Here is a 19,116-nt window from a genome sequence, read left to right on the forward strand (position 1 = left end):
TGTGTATGTGTCTGTGTGTGAGAAAGCAACTGCTTGACTGGTCACTCCACTGCAGACTTACAAGAAAGTACAGATTTAGGGATGCTCTTTTTAGTCTAATGCCATCTTTAAAATGCAAAGGCAGCAGAGAAGCTAAGTGTAAAGTGTGTAAAGAGTAAAGTGTGTAAAGACACCTTAAAGCGATTTGTGAATTGCTATTGGAATAGTGAAAAGCTTGTTTATTTACTGCAAGACGCATTTGCAGAAATAAGTGATTTTGGCTTATTAAGAGCAATTTAGTATTGTCAGATTTTAGGGATGTTGGTGGCTCTTTATATTAATGAAACCTAATTTGTTGAAGACGAGTGGGCGTTATATGCCAGAATGAAGCCAGACTGATTGTAAGTTTCCTAAAACAATCCCTAGCTAAAGCCAGTGCGGCCTTCATGACATCAGCGAAAGGAAGTAGTTTCACAGAACGAGCAAGACGTTATATTTTGACTAAAGTTACAAAGTCAAACTGTTTTCGTGTTTGAAAATATATAAAGACCAGAAACTTGCTTTAAGAAAGTAAACGGGGTCCATTTTGATTTCATGCTGACTTTCACATTTTTCAAATCTGCATATTTGAAATAAGCCTCATGGATGCTTAGGTTCTGATGAACATCATTAAATTCAAATAATAACTTTGTAGGAGCAATGGCACCCCTACCTCATTAAGGTACTACAATTAGGCCCAATTAGTGCCCATTACCTAATCAAGCAGTTCTAGGTTAATTTCCTTAATTAAGTGATGTAAATCGACAATTTACTAAGCAGTAATTTACATAATGAATAGATACCCTTATCTCAACAGCTTTCTTCATTTCTTTTTCTTGTCTTTCCTTTCCTACCTTGCCATTTTCCCTGAAGAATAAGGAAAATCACGCCCCTTCTCACCCTTGAGTGGTCGTGCGTCCCTCGCTCACCCCTCCGTGAAGATTTGTCCTCGTACAGACTGCAAAAGAGTGCGAGTCGTCTTGACAGAGGAGCGGGAGAGGGGCAGAAAAGAAAAGGGGGTGGGGAAGACTCAAACGTACGCATCAATTTGTACAGTCTTCTGCTGCACCCCGTTTTCTGCGCCGATTTTAGGGGAGCGGCTGGGAAAACTGCGTTATTTGCGAAGCCGCAACAATGTAAATCTGTCCGTGCATCGAGTTCCCTGTATGTTTGAACGCGTGTAGGTCAATGTACAGTACGAACGGCAGCAGGAGAGAAAAAGAAAGGGAGATACGCATCGCTGGATATTATAGGTAAGAAGAGGAGAAAATGGATGCTTATATTTGACTCTTTGGCCATTCTCAGATGGTTCCCCCTTCCTCGCACTCCCGTCTTTGTGCTTTACTGATATGCATAGATTGGGCTGATATAATTTTGCAAATCGGGGTGCGTAACCACGCAGGATTCGAGTGCTCACATTCCCACGTAGCTCGACAAGAATGCCATTCGCCATTCTGATCCCAAATCTTCCTCATATGAGAAGGAAAGGAGTGGGTGGGGGTTATTCGCGACCCTTTCTCCTCGTCTTGTCAGGATTGAATGTGCAGTGCATTGTCTGAGAACTGTAATCCAGAGGTCGTCCAGTTAGTACAGTAGAGCACTGCCTCTGCATGCGTATCAATAACAAGCAGCAGAAGAATGGAAGAAAGGAACGCTGCGGTGCGTGGCCGAGCGAAGATGCACGTTCGGGTGTCTAACTCACCCTACCTTTTTGGCATTGTGCTTTTACTTGCAAAAGAATTAAAAAACAAAGCTAATTCCAACTATATTTGTGCGTTATATGTATGAGAAGGGGACAGATTGTGTGATGATGTGTGTGGCAAGCCATTTAAACATTTATTTCTTAAAACTAACATACTTTATATAATATTTTTTAAAATATTTAGTTTTAACTAGTACTTTTTTATTTTAGCATTACTAGTAATCCAGTGTTGTGAACAGTATATTTTTCTGTTTTATTAGTACTACATTCTAGTATTTATCCATTACATGCTAGTATTTATCTCAGCATTGAAAAGTAACTATTCCCATTCTTACTAGTAACAAATTGCTTAATTTATTATTATTATTTTTTAACATTAATTATGTGCTTAAATATTCACTTATATTGGGGTTGTTTCTAGTATGTATTGCAGTTGTTGCTGTTATGTTATTTTTACTAGTAACTATACTAATTAGGTAATAATATGTATTTCACATCCTTCATAATGTTCAAATAGTCATAAACATTTAATCCAAAATTTTCTAGTACTACCTGAATAGAAACTAGTACCTACTTATTAGACCCTAGTGTATAATCAATCTATTACTTGTAAGATTTTTTTTTTTAAATTGAACTGTGAAGTAGCCATTCTTGCTACTCATTTTCAGAAATATTAAAAAAAGTTGCAGCTAGTGAGAAAAGAAATCAGACTAAATTCTGTTACTGATAAAATGGCTGAAAAACTAAATTCGGCTTTTGTATTAGATGATATGATAAATATTCTAATTATATCTTAATTTAAAATGCATAATTTCAGCAAATGCATTAAGCAAAATATTACTAATGCATGTTTATTCAAAGCAATAAAATACCATAAATATCTTTGGAAAAAGTGCATAGTGTTTAAAATGTTTATTAAACTGAATAAAATTAAGTTGCTTAAACAATTATAAAACAAAACCGCATTGTGTATGTATGCATTGTTTAATACAAGGCAATCCAACAGTACATTTTTTCATTTAAAAACATGAGATTCAGTGGGATGGGGAGAAACCCACCATAAAGTCTCAAAACATTAAAAGGAAAAAAGTTGAACTTGCTTTAAAGGGGTCATATGATGGTGCTAAAAAGAACATTATTTGGTGTATTGAAATGTCTTTATGCGGTTTAAGGTTAAAAAAACACATTATTTTCCACATAGTTTATGTTATTGTTTCTCCTTTATGCCCCAACCTTTCTAGCTATCTAATGAATTGTGATTGGCCGAATACCTCACGTGTGTGATGGAAATGAGCAACGAGACAAAAACATTAAAACCCATTATAAATGACATAATTACAGATTATAATGACTTATACTGTCTTTTTACGCATTGCGTTGTACCATGTCTGCATTTGTGATCAGAGAAGTGAAAAACAAATGCTACTCTACACTGCCCAAAACTCACATTTGAATCATTAGTGGCAAATCCTTTCAATGTGAAAACATACTTACAGTCTGTGAGTCAGAACAGCCAGCATTGCAGTCTGCTCTCTCTTCTGAGAGACAGAAATCACATCATATGACCCCTTTAAATTTACATGGTTTTCTAACAAAGCTGCCTGATGCACACTTAAGATTTTAATGCACTGTTTTTGCTTACAAATGTGGATTTTTATTTTAAATTAGTTGATTATTATAAATTCTAATTTTTATTTACAGTCCTACTAAATTCTAATCTTATTTGTATTACTACTAGTAAAACTTATAGGCTATATTTGCATATACTTATGTGCTTACATTAATACTAGTATTAATCTTATAAATGGGTACTAGTAAAACTGAAAGCAAGCAAATATTGAAATAAGTAATAATAGTTACAATTGGGATATGTAGTCAGAAATAGGGTTGGTATTGTTTTTTGTATAAATACTGCATTCACGGGTTTTCTGTACCCAACTCTAGTCAGAAGTGAATAGTTGATATCTAAACTACAGCAAGATTAAATGACAAAAAATTTGCCATTTGTTATCAGGAACAACAGACTAACTTGTACCAGTAACTTTACAATTTGTCTTGTGGCTAGTAGAAAAATAATAGTAGTAGTATCTAATAAAAAGTTAGTAAACTAAAAAAAATACTAGTCACTAATAATTATTAATATTTAACAAATAAGTACTAATAACATCAAAATAGATACTAGTTTAAAAAAAAATAAATGTTTAAACTGCTTGCCATATGTTGTGTGCCTTTATGTATATACTGTACTGTAATGAAGGTATTACTGATTCCTTAGATGCATGTGTTTGCAGTGGGAGAGTGCAAGGCTTTTGGTATGCATGGAGCTTGGCCAAGATTTTGGTAATGGACTCCTGATGAATGAAGGTTCACCTGTAGACAGAGTGCTGGAATTTTTTGTTGTTTGTCATTTGGATATATTATCTTGTGCACAACATAATTTGATCACAAATATGTTGATTTTACATTTATATGATCCGCACAAGGTGCAGTCTTTGTGTTTAGCACTAGAATTAATTCTTGTTTTACAAATGAGTATTTTTGAAATTGTGGTATGTTTTTCTCTTGTGTTCAGTGCTTTGGGTGTAAATGTACATTTTGCAGTTTTGAAGGCTGCGCTAAATACACTCACTCACTTCAGTGTCTGTTAGTGTGCTATATATAGTCTCATTCACAATAAATGAAGTGTGTGTGTGTGTGTGTGTGTGTGTGTGTGTGTGTGTGTGTGTGTGTGTGTGTGTGTAAAAGAGAGAGAGAAAGGGTAGAGGCTGATTTGAAATACCGGAGTGACTTACTTAACCTCCCACCAACACTATGTATCTTTTTGTCTCCATCTAATAAATTCTCTCTCTCTCTTTTCTCTCTCTCTCTCTTTTCTCTCTCTCTCTCTCTATCTCTATCTCTCTATCTCAAACAAGTGGGAGTTGTCAGCTTGTTTTCTCATGAAAAAATTTAGTGTCTCTTGTAGTTATGTTTAGAATATGGGTCATGTATTCAAAATGCTGACATATGCCTCAGAATTTGAAAAACGATTTACTACGACTGTGATGAGGTTAATTAGCAATGTTATTGTATGTCAGATCATTCTTGCATCGTTGTTAAGCGACTGGGTTTGAATTAGACCAATATTGTCAGATTATAATTGTATTATTATTCAAGAAAAATATCTGTCCTCAAAATTAAAATTAAATGGCTGTCAGTGAAGCAGGCTAGAAACAAGAGAATAGAAAAAATTAAAAAAATAATATAATATATATATATATCTCCTTTGAGTTAAAATATACTCTCTGATAGTGGTAAGGATTTCTGCACAGAGAAAATCTCGACAGTTTCTGTAATATGTAATATATTATGGGTCCCACTTTATATTAGGTGGCCTTAACTACTATTTACTTACATAAAAAAATAAGTACAATGTACTTATTGTGTTCATATTGTATTGTAAAACACCTTTGCTGCTATTGAGGTGGGATGGGGTAAGGTTAGGGAGAGGGTTGGAGGTATGGGTAAGTTTAAGGTTGGGTTAAGGTGTAAAGTATGGGTCAACAGTGTAATTAATTATAAATGTAATTACAGAAATTAAATACAGATGTAATTACATGCAGGTTTTTATTAAATATAAGTACAATGTAAAAACATGTATGTACAGAAAGTACTAAATTATTAATTAAAATGTAAGTACATAGTAGTTAAGGCCACTTAATATAAAGTGGGTACAATGGAAACTTTTTCTTATTGCATAGTGTAAATCATGTATTTTTAAGTATTTATGTACAAACATGAGTTTATTTTAATATTAAGTATGTAGTTTTGTGCATGTTACATGTAGAGTGTTGTCTGTATGTTGATCTTTTGGTGTAAGCAGTGCCTCTCCCTATGTTGGCTGCAGTGGATGGTTTTTCCAGAACTCCATTCAACATTGATGACTGAAGCTCAGCTTCAGAGTACCACAAACCCTCTGAAGTACCATGCAGTCCACACAAAAATATTTTACTAACTGTACAGCAGTTACTGTATAGCATTATTGTTCCCCAACTCTGTTCCTGCAAAGAGTTTAATGTTTTAGTGTCTGTGCTGTAGACATTGTGCTGATTACAGATTGTTTAATCACAAATGTAATTGATTATAATTTTGCACTTAAAGTAGACCAATCTCATCACCCCTTAATATTACAATAGAAGGGAATTAAATAAACAATTTACCTTTTCCTGGTAGCATTGATAGATTTTAATTATCTGATAACAAACAGAAAAACAAGTATTATATTTATTATACTAATGCTATGGTAAAGTTTTACTTTGACTTCAGTGGTATTCACTCTGTTCCTCCAGGTCTTAAAAGATTTAATGCTATGGTAGGCAGCCTGTAGGCTAACCGTCCTGATTGTGGTCACACTCCCACTTTCTGTAATGGCTGACTGGAAGGAATGGACCACATATTCTAGTGAGAACTAGTCATGAAGACCCGAACCAACAAAGAATCGGTGAGGGCATTACCGCATACTGAGAACAGAATAAAAGGTAGACCATGTGTAGATATATGTCTTTAAATCAGTCAGAACCATTTAAAGTGCTCTTGTATCTGTTATTAAAAAGTATTTTGATATCCATAGTAGATCGTACCATTTATTAAAATAGTATTTTTCTACTGAGTATTTCAAGAACATACTTTTAGTTCCTAATCCTTTTCTGTCAATATATCTCTTTTTGTCTTGTGCTGTAATTTTGTCATGCTGTCTTTCTTTCTCTTTCTTATGTTTGTATTTGCCCTCCCTCGGTTATATTGGGCATGGCCACAGATGCCCGCTCGCAGTGGACGCAGGAGAGGGGGCAGTGAAGAAAGGAGGGGTAGACGTCCGCACCACAGCCCCTCCCGAACAGAGCGCAATGAAAGGCAAACGGTAAGATAACAGTATTGTATTTTCCTCCTCCTGTCTTTAATTCCCTTAATGAATTTTTTATGATCTTCTCTGTTGTCCTAGTTTCTTCATCTTTGATAACCTCATCCTTGGTCCACCTCTTTTATTTTTGTTCTTATTTCTGTCAATGAATTCTTTCATGTCTCATAGAGTTTGGATTACCTTATACTGAATGTTCATGATCAGTCTTTTTCAAAGCATCCCACACTAATGTGCATTTACAGTATGTGTTGTGTTTTATGAAATTCTCTTGGCTGTTTTGCATTCACTTGTGGACTTATGGGTTTGTGAGCAAATTTTTGTTTGTTTTCTTTTGTTGTTTTTTTAAACTAAATATAAAAATGTAGCTGCCTCACATCATGATTAAAAATTATAATATTAAGCAGAGAACTGCCGGAGAGGAATTGGCTGTTGGACGTTTCAGCCGGCAATCTCAAGGCCATGATTCATCAGAAAGTGAAGGAGAGGAGCATGTGCCACCCCCCAAAAGACAGAAAGTCCAGGTACTGGTAACATTTTAGGAACACTGAATAAAATTCCATAAGATTGAAATTTTTTATAAATATAATATTTGATTTTGCCGCTAGGACTCCTCCAATCCCCCAGCCCCACCCCTTTCAACTAACACTCCAACTTCAGCTCCACCTCCAACGTCAAGCAACAGTCAATCAAGAGAAAGTGACAATGAGGATGGCCAATCACAAGGCAGTCGGAGCTCAGCTGGAGGAAGCTTAGCCAATAGTAGCAGCAGCATAAGCAGTGGACGGGACATTGACCAGGACAATCGATCGTCTTCTCCAAGTCTCTCTGCTTCCCCCTTGGCCAGTTTGGATTCTGAATCTGAATCTCCAGATTCCCCAAAGCAGGGTGATAAAAACAAAGATGGAGGGACATCAAAATGTGTAGCAGAGGATCAGAGAGGCTCAGGGAGAGGTGAGGATGGCACACCAGAGGACCAGAGGGACAGTGAGGGAGGAACGGAGGGAGATTTATCTTCCTTAAAGTCCTCATCATCCCTCTATACATCTCATCGTGGAATGGTGGACAATGCAAGTGATGCAAGTAGCAACAGGAAGTCATACTTTCCCCTAGATTCCAAACTTCCAAACAAAGTGGAGTATACAGGTCCTGGTGGTCCTGAGACTCTACACACCTGCAGTCGCATCCCTTCTAAAACAAGCACTCAGTGTGGGAAACCTGGGGTGGGAGGAGCTGAATATTCCCATGGGAATTCAAATATGAGCCATGGACCAACACTCCCACCTCCACCTGCCCTGAAACCTCTAGAGGTGGGGCAGAATGTTCCAGGTGGGGAAAGTAAAGCAGACAAGCCAGAGAAAGGTGATAAGTCTGTTCCACCCTCCTTGCTTCCACAAGCTAGTACCGTTCCCCAGCAACCTCCTCCTCCCAACACTCACCATTACAACCCCACCAGCTGGTCAGGGGGACCTCCTTCTAGTTGTCCTGGCAACTGGGGATATGTGCGTTACCCAGGTAACCACCACACACATCCAAGCCAGCAGCCCCCAGTGCAGCAACAGCTGCCCTCTGTGTACAATCCTCCTTCGTCCACCCGACACTCCTCCCACCCACCTTACTTGTCTCACCTTCATCCCCATCCACACAAAGAGTTCCTGCCCAGGTATAGCACTGCAGCTGAGCGAGAGAGGGGTGGGAGGGAATTTGGCAACAGAGACTTCCCTGTAAATAATAGCAGTAGCAATGCAAACAGCAGCAGCGGTAGCATCTGTGGTAGCATTTCTGGTGGTGGAGGACCCAACTCTAATGTGGGCCGGGATTTTGGGAACTCACTACTTGGACAGAACAGAGATTATAGTGCAAACCGGGATGGACCAGTAGGACCACAGAGTGGTCGGGAATATGGACCAGGCTTTAGAGATCGGGAACGAGGAACTGGGAGGGAGTTTCCTTTGCAAAACCAGCAGCTTCAAGTACAAGGCAAAGAGTTTGGAACTGAAAGCACTGGAGGGGGTGGATTTAATCCAAGAGACAAGGAGAGTAAGTGGGTAGATTTAGCAGTTCAAGCTAGGGAGGCAGGGATTAACAGTTATGTTGGTAATGCCAACCAAGCACCTGTAGGAGCCCCATCATCTGCTTTAGCGTCAGCGACCATGGTGAACCGTGACCCAAGCAATTCACCACAAAACAGCTCTGGTCATCCTCCCTTTTCCTCTACAAATTCCATCCCCACAAGCAGAGACTATCCCTCTCCAATAGATGCAAATGTGCAGCAGACACTACAAGTACAGGCTCCCCAAACCCCCTCCAATACTGCAGACCTTCCTCCCCCTCCACACTATTTAAGAGAGTACCCTCCTCCAGGGTCAAACGATCCTTACCTACCCCCTGGATCAACCTCTTCTTCTGTCCCACTTTCTGGTGTGCCAAGGGAGTTCCCGAGTCCACCTGGACTGGCCCCAAATCTTACTCGGGAGTATCCTGGAGGACCTCCACTTCCACATCACCCTCACTATCCTGGCCAGACAGCCTCGTCTATGCAGCACAGAGACAGAGAGAGGGAAAAGGACAACATTACATCTACTCTTCATGCAAATCGCAATCACCCTCAATCCCTTTCTCCTACATCAAGTGGTTCTGGACCTTGTCATCCAAACTCTACTTCTTATCCCCCTCCCCCTCCCCCTGCCCCTCCACCACCCTCCACTAGTTCACATTGTCAGCCAACATCCATTACATCTTTTCCAGGCAATCATGCTCGACAGGGTCCATATTCTTCATCGAATAAGACTCCACCAACACCACTCTCTCCTATTTCCAGTCCCTCAACCAATCCTATGGGAGGGTTTTCTCCTTTTCCTTCAACCTCTGCTCCTTCTGTACCACTTCCTGCATCAGGTGTATCCACCTCTTGTTCATCAGGTTGCAGGCCTACTCCTTACCTTGGCACTTTAAGCACTCATACTCCTTTCAGTAGCTCTTACCATGGCAACAGTAACCATGGAAATAGCAACACTAATGGCAATGCTCCCAACAACAGCAATAGCACTAGCACCCCATCATTATTGCACTCTCCTCAAAAAACTAAGGTACAACCACATCTCAATAATCCCAGTCTTAACAACACTGCTTCAACCCCAGCACATCTGTTGGAGTAGATGGTCGCTTTGATTTAACTTCTGGCTCAGTGCCACCACCTGTCATCAAGGAGGAGCCAGTAGAGGAGAGGGAGGAGTTGGAGAGCCCTCCTCCAGTTCTCCTAAGTCCTTCACCAGAACCAAAACCTGTTGACATTCCAATTCATGCCAGCCAATCAGCTCGGTAAGACTAGGTGTTTCACTAAAATTAAACCTAATAAAGCATCATAAATGGGTGAATTAACAGTACAAACAGATCATGCAATTGATATTAAAAATAGAGATGCACAATATAATGGTGTCATGTTATTGGTTGATATATCATTTAATATCATATTATTGCCTGACAGCGTTCTACATAACTGTGTGTTGTTTCAGCCATACTTTCTCAATGTTTTGAATGAAAGTTTAACTAGCTTACTAGGGTTGTGTAAAATAAATTAAAGTAAATCTTACAACATCACTTTTATATTGGCTATTGGTCAGGTGTGTGGAACAGGTTTTGACATGTACAGAAACCAATAATCAATTGTCGGAAACGCAATGGATGAGAAGATAACTTGTGCTAACTGATATAACACACAACTTGGCTCCACGTGAAATGTGTTGTTTTTGATAGTATTGACATGTTTGATGATTGTTCACCTAATGGAAAAGATAAAACTTCTTTGGTTTCAGGTTCCACAGGGTTCTTGACCGGGGTAGTGGGAACTCTTGTGCCCGTAGTGATGTTCTGTTTGTTCCACTTGATGGTTCCAAGCTTTGGAAGAAGAGAAACGAGGCCATAGAGCGTGCTCGTAGAGAGGTCGAACAGCGAGCGAGAGACCTGCGAGAGAAAGAGCGGGAACGAGAGAGAGAAAAGGAGAGAGAGAGAGACCTGGATAGACATCTTCAGGTAAGAGACAGCAGAGCTTGTTAGTAGCATTGCAAAAATTATTTCCATAATCTCAGTTTTCTTTAGTTTAGTTAGTTTAGTTTTTCTGTAGTTGCTAGATTCTTTACATATTACTTGTCAGATTTTTAATTAATATGTTTCTCTTTGTAGCAGAAGGACAGTGGCACAAGTGCAGGATTAGGAGCTACAGCCACACGCCAGGCCTCTTCACTTTACTTTCCTCCTTCATCCTCCATCCTTCTAGACCCTTCATCTTCCTCATCCTCTGTGAACCCATCCCACCCAGCAGCCCATCCACAGCACCACCCTGCCCACCATGCCTCACACCCCCACTCCATTCACCCCTCTCATCCTCTGCATCACTCTCTCTCTCATTCCATTCCTCATTCTCTTCTCCTTCCTTCCATGGCAGGGGGCTCTCCAGTTGTTGGAGGCCCTCAGGGTGCTCTTGGCATTGGGCTTGGGGGTCCATACTTGGGGCCTGATACCCCAGCCCTCAGAACCCTGAGTGAGTATGCCCGACCTCATGCCATGTCTCCACTGGGTGCTGCCAGCCGTGCACAGTTTCACCATCCCCACCTTCACCACCACCACCCTCATCCGCATGCACATGCACATGCACATGCTAACCCTCATCCGCATGTGCATCCTTCATTTTTCCTGTCCCAATTCCAAAACCCAGCTCTCGCCCATCCCCACCACCTTCCAGCCGATGCTGCCACGGCTGCTGCAATTCTGGGCTTCTTGTATGGGGGTGGACTGGAGGGAGGCCCTACTCATCCAGGGCCTGGTCCCGGGCCTGGTGGGTTGGCTGGGGTGGGGTTTGGAGGAGTGGGATTCCCTCATGCTGTAGCTGCTCAAAGAGAGCGCATGAAGCCAGGATTTGAGTTTAAGAGCGAGGAGCGTGTCTATACAGCTGGAGCCTTAGCTGACCCAGCAATAGCTTTGTCACATGCACACTCGCACACACACTCACACTCCTTGCTGTTGGGTGGTGGGGCTGGAGGTGGAGCTACTGGTAATGAGGTTGCCCTTTATGGTACTCCACCTCCTGCACCGCCCCCTCAAGCTTTGGCTGCAACAGCTAGGAATCCAAATCCTATTCCTCCATCTCTGTCAATCCCACCCACCTCCTCTATTCTCCCAGCCACACTCCCCATCAACCAGGCTTCTGCAGGCCCAGTGACACCAGCAGCCCCCGCCCCTCCCCCTCAACCTCCTCCCCCACCTCCTCCTCTTCCAACAGCCTCATCTCTTCATCACTCCTCTCCACATTCTACATTACCAAATACACACCCTTCTTGTCAGCCCCCAACGCTACCAACTCAGGCTACGCCCTCTGAACGATATCCCACCCCCATTCGCACTCCTCCCAGCACCGAACGTGCTAGGAGCGTGGAGAGGGAAAGGGAGAGAGTGGTGCCTGCCACAGAGAGGGAGCGAGAGAGGGATAGGGAAAGGGAAAGGGCAGGGACAGGTGGAGGAGCAGCAGGAGGAGGTACAGCAGCGGCAGGAGGCACAGGAGGAGGAGATTCTCTTGGTCGGCTACAGATGCTGAACGTGACTCCTCATCACCACCAACATTCACATATTCACTCTCACTTACATCTGCACCAGCAGGACACAGGTATTCACCATACCCACATACTCTCTCACACTTTACACAGTACACTGTATTACAGCATAAAAAAATGTCAACAAATTAAAAATATCATTCTGATAAAGATGACATGAAAAAATAACACAAGATTTTAACTGTACAAATTTAACACATTTAATTAAAAATGGTATTTTCAACTTTTTTCACCTTATAAAAACTGTTACTACAACAAAATAATCAAACTGCTTAATTTGTACTCCTTTTAGATACAATTAACCAGATGACAAATTTGTTAATCTATATTTTATACTTAGTCTTTTTCATAAATTAAGTATTTAGTGACAATTAAAGGGATGGCTCACCCAAAAAATTTCATTTATTCACCCTCACATTCCAGATCTATATTGCTTTCTTTCTTTTGTGAAGCACAAAAGAAGCTATCTCACAACTAAATAATAACTAAATTAAATAAAAACTCTCTTGTAAGCAGCCATAAAAATACCACTTCTGTAACAATTTTAGCAACCTTAACAATACTGTCACTTGGAAATAAGACAGGCTATAGAAGTAAAATCTGTTGCAAAGCACTGTTCTTGTACAAAATAAATTTTACCTACAGTGCCACTGGGAAACTGTGCTACTCTTATTAAATTTCCCACTTTTGTTTTGTTACGTATTTGGGTGGCAGCCGCGGGAGGGGTACACCCCCTGATGGATCCGCTGGCATCAGGGTCTCCCCTGGCCCGCCTGCCATACCCAGGGGCTGCTCTTGGGCCTCCCATCCTGGCACACTCCCTCACTGACAGCGAGGTGCTTCGACAGCAGCTCTTTGGTAAGAGGTGTAATGATGTTCCGTTGCGATATATTTCATCGTTCTATGTGTAACATGATTTCTACACTTGTTTGCATGTTGTATACAGGTGGTCATTTTCGTGAAATGCCCCAGTCCTCGTCTCTGGGTGGGTCCATGTCTGCAGCACACCAGCTCCAGGCGATGCAGCAGGCTCAGAGTGCCGAGATTCAGTTCCAGAGACTTGCCCTGGAACAGCAGTGGATCCACCACCATCACTCCCTCACCCAGGACGAGTACTACAGGTGAGTGCAAACATGTATACTGCACATAAATTGAATGCACAACATTAGATTTATATATATTAAGATGTACTATTAAACCCAGTATTAGTATCACTGATGTTGCTTATTTCCAGAAGAGAAAATCCCATTCTTTTTTTCTTTGTAGAGAAATTGATTTTTAACAGTAAACCTCTCAAGACAGACCTATCCTAACTTCTGACAATAAGCAATTCTGTGGAAGCCACAAGTTAAACCTCTAACTCTAGCTTGCTATATTATTTTTATTATAATAAAAAACTTGTGCATGTACTGTGGTAAGCTAACGGAGACTTATAGCACTTGCACTCTCTTTATTGTATTGATTTAGATTGCTTCCATTGTCCTAATTTGTAAGTTGCTTTGAATAAAAGCGCCTGCTAATTGTAAATGTAAAGAGAGATCCTTCTTGCATTCACCAATTAGAGATATCTCTGTTACCATGGGAAGGAGAACTGTGCAAAAGGGGATCAAGCAGGGAACTCCCATTCCCATAAAGTATTTCAAATAATGTAATCGAGTCTTGTTTCTATAAAACAGCTTACATAATATTTTGCATTAAACGTATTATATTCTTAAAAGTATAGAAGTACCTTTTGCACCTTTTTTCTTCTCCTTTTTTAGTATGTGATTTATGTCGGAGCTGGATGGTTTGGTTTATGGCTTGTAATGCTTAAAGGGACTTTTTTGAAATCCCTGTGGAGAAAACGAATGGGGAAAAGTCGGTGGTTGCTGTTCTGTAGCAATACCTCTATGTAAATATACATTTTTATCTGAGGCTAAAATAAGTTATTACTGACATTTATCATTGTTTTTGAAAGGCTCAATTTTTAACATTATTTATAAAGAATTATTCAATATTAACACGTAAGGACAATATTTTTGTCAATTTTATTATTATAATCAGTATTAAAATCATCAATGCTGTAAGCATGAATTGCTCATACCTACACAACATCAAATTTAACATCTACAGTGCAGTATTTTTGTCATTTCGTCTTTGACCTTTGCCCTCCATTGCAGCCACCTAAAGAAAGAGAGTGACAAAACGCTGTAATAAACACAGAGGACATGAAGACAAGAAAATGAAGAAGGGATGAAATGCAAATAAAAAAGAAACAATCATTTCTAAATTCAGCACTGAATGACAACAAATCTGGATAGTGGTTTGGATGTGACATCAGAAGACATATCAGTCTGAACTAACTTAAATATAGGTGCAACAAATAATGTGTATATTCCAAAAAAGGTGAGATTTATAACTTTGGCATACAGCCTAGACACTGTGGCACTGAACAGTTATTCCCAAACGTCCTGGAAGATTCCTTTTATTGTGTTATTTCAAACACCAGACAGAGGAGTTCAGTCTATGTACACAACATAAAGCCAGAGAGAATGTCTAAGAATCAAGTTCACTTTTATGTCTTTGCATGTAGCTAGATATAAAAAGCCCAATGGGCTAAAACTCTTGTTCTTTTTTTTTCTGTTTGTATGTTTTTGGAAAACTTTACCACTCTGAAAGAGTTTATGAAAGGGTGCATGAGATGAACAGCTTACCTTCTTAATGTTACTTTAATGTGTTCTTATTAAAATTATTAATGTTGTTTGTTTGTTAATAATTATATGATTATATAAACATTTTTTATTTTATTTTGTTTTACATATTCATGGTACCACTGTTAATTTTTTAATTTTTTATGTTGAATTAACTACCTTGAGGTGGTGTGGGGGGGGGGGGGTATGGGGTATGGGTGCAAGAAAAAAATAATAATGAAAGAGAAAAACCTGGAAATAAAAAAACATTTTTTTCTGTAGTCTTTGTGTGTTGTTTACTGTTTTCTACTGTATCTGTGCTTATATGAGTCATGTATGTCTACCAATTACTGTCAAAGTGACGACAAAAATTATTTGAACTTTCACTAAATTATTAGATTTTCTGTTTATTCATAATGAAAACAACATTTTGCCTCTTCCAGAATTGAAATTATGTCCCCTGATATCATTGAAGTATAGCTGTCTCATTTAATATTGTAAAATTGTCTAAACAAGCGCTGTTTTTTGATGATGCAAACCCAATGTGTAGTTTCCTCTTCCTGTTTTGTAAATGATGGGGAGCTGCAAACTGTTTGAATGCAAGCCACAGAGAATCCAGACATTGTAGTAAAAGAACAGACCTTTCAGGACAGAGTATCCAAAGAATATTGCATCCCTTAGGACACTTTTGTCTTTCTTCTTTCTTTCACTGTACTGTATACACATAAGGAATTGCATAAGTGTGGCTAATAAGAGACACATGCAGCAAGCATGAGTCAGACTCGTATCATTGCAGTGAGCAGCAGTCAGTGTGGGAGGGAAAGAATGTAAGACAGTACAGAAAAGAAGAATAGACTAAATAAAGGAGAGAGAGAAAGAGTACAGTTTACAGTTGTTCAGCTTTAAACTTTTTGCAACCAAAACTTTCTAGAAATGATATCTTCCCAGAAAAGCATTCACTGCTACAAAAATGCAGTGGACATTTTGACAAAATACACATGTTTGAGGTTCTTTCCCCATAGTCAAGTGCACATCCTTCTTGGATGTTAAGTTGCTCAAACTGAGGTGACTTCATGTGTGGTACTATAATTTTAATGGGGTAAACCACCATAATGTTGCCTAAAGTTTTGTCAAGATTCTCTCAAAGTAATGAACAAATGTTCATACAGTAATATTAATACAATATTAGTTTAAAGTTCTGGTCTTTGAAGGCAAACTCACACTGCAGTGACAGTTTTTATTGGGTCGTGGAATCATGTAGAAGTAACCTAATCTGCGTGGTGACTTTTGGCATTGGTCTTCATTTGTTGGCGCAATGTGAATTAGCCTTAAGTTGTTGGGAAAAAAAATCTGTTTTAATTGTTTTTGAAATGCTGCTACTTTATTTTTCATAATGTGCAGAGAACATTCAAAAGTTATGCTTCCATATTTGCAAAATTAGGACATAACGTAAATTTCCATAAAGTGGAATATTGCCTTAATAACTTGGTTTATGTCTGAAAGCCAAGAAAAAAATGTGCTGTTAACATTTTAACCAGAAATTTCGAACATTCAGAAATGACATTTTCATAACTTAATGGGAAAATCATCTTTAATGGGAATAGCAAAACATTCTTGAAACATATTTTTGTTAAGCTGGGTGAGCTCCATAAAATACTAAAAGGACAACGAAAATCATAATAATATTCAAATGAACTTTAACCCTGGCTTTTAAAGTGCATTTTTAGCTTGCAGGGGGAAAAAAATTATTATACAATGTTCATAGTTATTAAGCAGGTCATTTAATCATATTCCATTGAGAGTATTGAACTAGTATTGTTCATAGAACTTAAAGGCATCATATGACATTTCTGAGCCTCAGGAGTTGTTCTGCCCTCTCAGTGAAGAGAAAAATTAAAAGTGGGTCAATCACTTCTTAATCACCTTGAATAAGTCTGCCAGAAAGCCCTACATACATAGATGTACCATTAGATGTCTACACCTTATAAGAGAAACAGTCTATTGATCTCTGATAGTGAAGAATTTAAAGAGACCCCACCAATTTCACAAACTTGCAAGATCAAATTATATAGAGTGAATCTTTGAAACAATTAAATGTTTTAACATTTGTGCAACAAAAAATATTTTTCATCAGATGTTTAACTAAGAGTGAAATGCAAACGAGTACACAAATACACACAGACAACTGGGTGACCATGGTTAAACACACACACACTTCAGTGAAGATTCGAGAGGTGAGGTACCTTTGTCCTGATTCGATTCATCCCATGATGCTACAATTAAAAAAAAAATAATTTACAAAAATAATTTGTGACTCAGCTGTAACCACACTGATTCTAATCTGAGGCTCTCCATGTGACTAACTGTAAATGGCTGATTTTAAGGTCTTCCGAGGAATGCCTCTGAAGGGAGATACAGGCATTGTAGGTCTTATCTTTGCAAGAGATCTTTCTTTGTTCATTGAAATGAACAAAAAACATTGTTATAGCATTGGTTGTCCAGCAGTTCAATTTGTTTACATTTAACAACTCTTTAAAACTAAAAGTTTGAGTTAAATGGTAATAAACTTGCCACTGTGCACAGGATCTGACAGAAATGTCACATTGCACAATGCGTTTTTAATCCTTCAAATTTTGTATACTTGAAAAAAAAAAAAAAAAAAGTCAATACACAAAACACACTATAGTTAAATTGTTAGTGTATTATGTTAATGTGTACCACAAGTGAAGTAGTGAGTCTAAAAGGACTTAAAAGTGGGATCTGAATCTGAGGTTTAAAGACAATCTAATATGATCACAGCAGTAAATGTCTAAATGAAAACAGAGCAGCAGTTGAGCAAACTATTAAAATATGTCTCCCATCAGTAGAAAAGAGGCCCTCAATACCTTCACAATGCACAGTGTTATTTACTGCGTGCAAAGATTAAGCAGAATAACAAAAGAGATCCCCAAAAAAGTAGCAAATGTATCAAATCATCTGACCTAAATATGACCTTAAACTGGTGCATGCTTTTAAACATTGTAATTTTGTACACCGTTTTTCTGCCAGGTGTATTTTATCATCTGTATGCGCTCAATATGCAAAAACAAGTTTTATGCGAGGTTTCTGGTGTATGAGTGTTAAGATTAGTGAATCAGGGATTAGTCATTCAAATGTTCGCATGTGAAAAGGGAGGTTCTTAGATTTACAAATAATCTATTAAAATTAAAACGGCAATAAACAAACCAAGTGTCTAAGTGAAAATAGCTTTGATTTACAGGAGCAGCAGGTGATTAAAGTTACAATTACTTGGGTTTTCTATCAGTATCATTAAAATTGAAGAGAAGATCTTTAATACCTTCACAATGCACGTTATTGCACAGAAAAATAAAACCACTGTATACAGACAACAAAGGCAGCAAGTTTATACAATTATGAAAGTGTGACGGTGGTTTAAGGAAAGTCTGGAAGCAGATGCGAGTTAACAGTTTTAATGTGATGAGAGGAGTATAAATACACAAAGATGCTGAGAAGACGACACTCCATAGTGGTGGTGAGGAATCCTGATGATGGCAGAGAGAAGGGGAGTACTCCAGATGATGACGGCGAGTAGGCAGCAGGAGAGGATGGCACAGGAACTGCGGGGAATAGAGCCGAAGGTAAGTGTCCGTGGCTGAGTGAACGTGCGGAGAGTGGATGAGGTTCAAGGGAAACCGCAGACATCCAAACGCATACACCACTAAAGCCAAACAAACAGGGTAACCACATTAAACAAATAACAACAATCTCACAAACACAAGACATGAGACAAGCCAATATATAGTGGATGAGTAATGAGTGGCAGCTGTTGCTGATGACAATTAACGGAGACGCCCACAAGCTAGTCAGTGCAGACGCGAAACACACAGATTTCAAACACCCCGAGATCACAAAGTGCAAACACCCCGAGATCACGGTTTACCAACCATGACAGAAAGCCTTTGACCTTAAGTGCAGAAGTGGTTTATTTAAAAATGTAATTAAAGCCACTGGGAAAACTAAAAGGATGAAAACAGGTTTTGCAATTGTTAGTACATCAAATTTTTACATTTGTCGACTGAGTTTATTTATAATGATGCAGAATGAGAAAATTAATATAATTTTCAACATAGCATATTCAATATAAGTTACATATAGTATTTTGGGGGAACATAGATGGCTCCAAAAATGTCACATGCGTCCTTTCCCTGCAGAATCAGATTTTTTTTT

The 19,116-nt window shown here is 38.9% G+C and overlaps 1 protein-coding gene across 1 annotated transcript; it reads left to right on the forward strand.

Annotated features, from left to right (window-relative positions):
• Positions 1–1,031: 1,031 nt before the first annotated feature.
• On the forward strand, positions 1,032–14,918 carry LOC113079839 (atrophin-1-like). The gene is given in 11 exon segments (XM_026252062.1): positions 1,032–1,271; positions 6,049–6,200; positions 6,516–6,617; positions 7,019–7,138; positions 7,223–9,749; positions 9,752–9,935; positions 10,430–10,646; positions 10,797–12,273; positions 12,935–13,078; positions 13,167–13,341; positions 14,380–14,918. Coding segments are annotated over 10 exon segments (5,007 nt in total). The 5' UTR covers positions 1,032–1,271; positions 6,049–6,173; the 3' UTR covers positions 14,414–14,918.
• The last annotated feature ends 4,198 nt before the right edge of the window (positions 14,919–19,116 follow it).

The sequence above is a fragment of the Carassius auratus genome, unplaced genomic scaffold (assembly GCF_003368295.1).
Source record: "Carassius auratus strain Wakin unplaced genomic scaffold, ASM336829v1 scaf_tig00029437, whole genome shotgun sequence".
Taxonomy (NCBI): domain Eukaryota; kingdom Metazoa; phylum Chordata; class Actinopteri; order Cypriniformes; family Cyprinidae; genus Carassius; species Carassius auratus.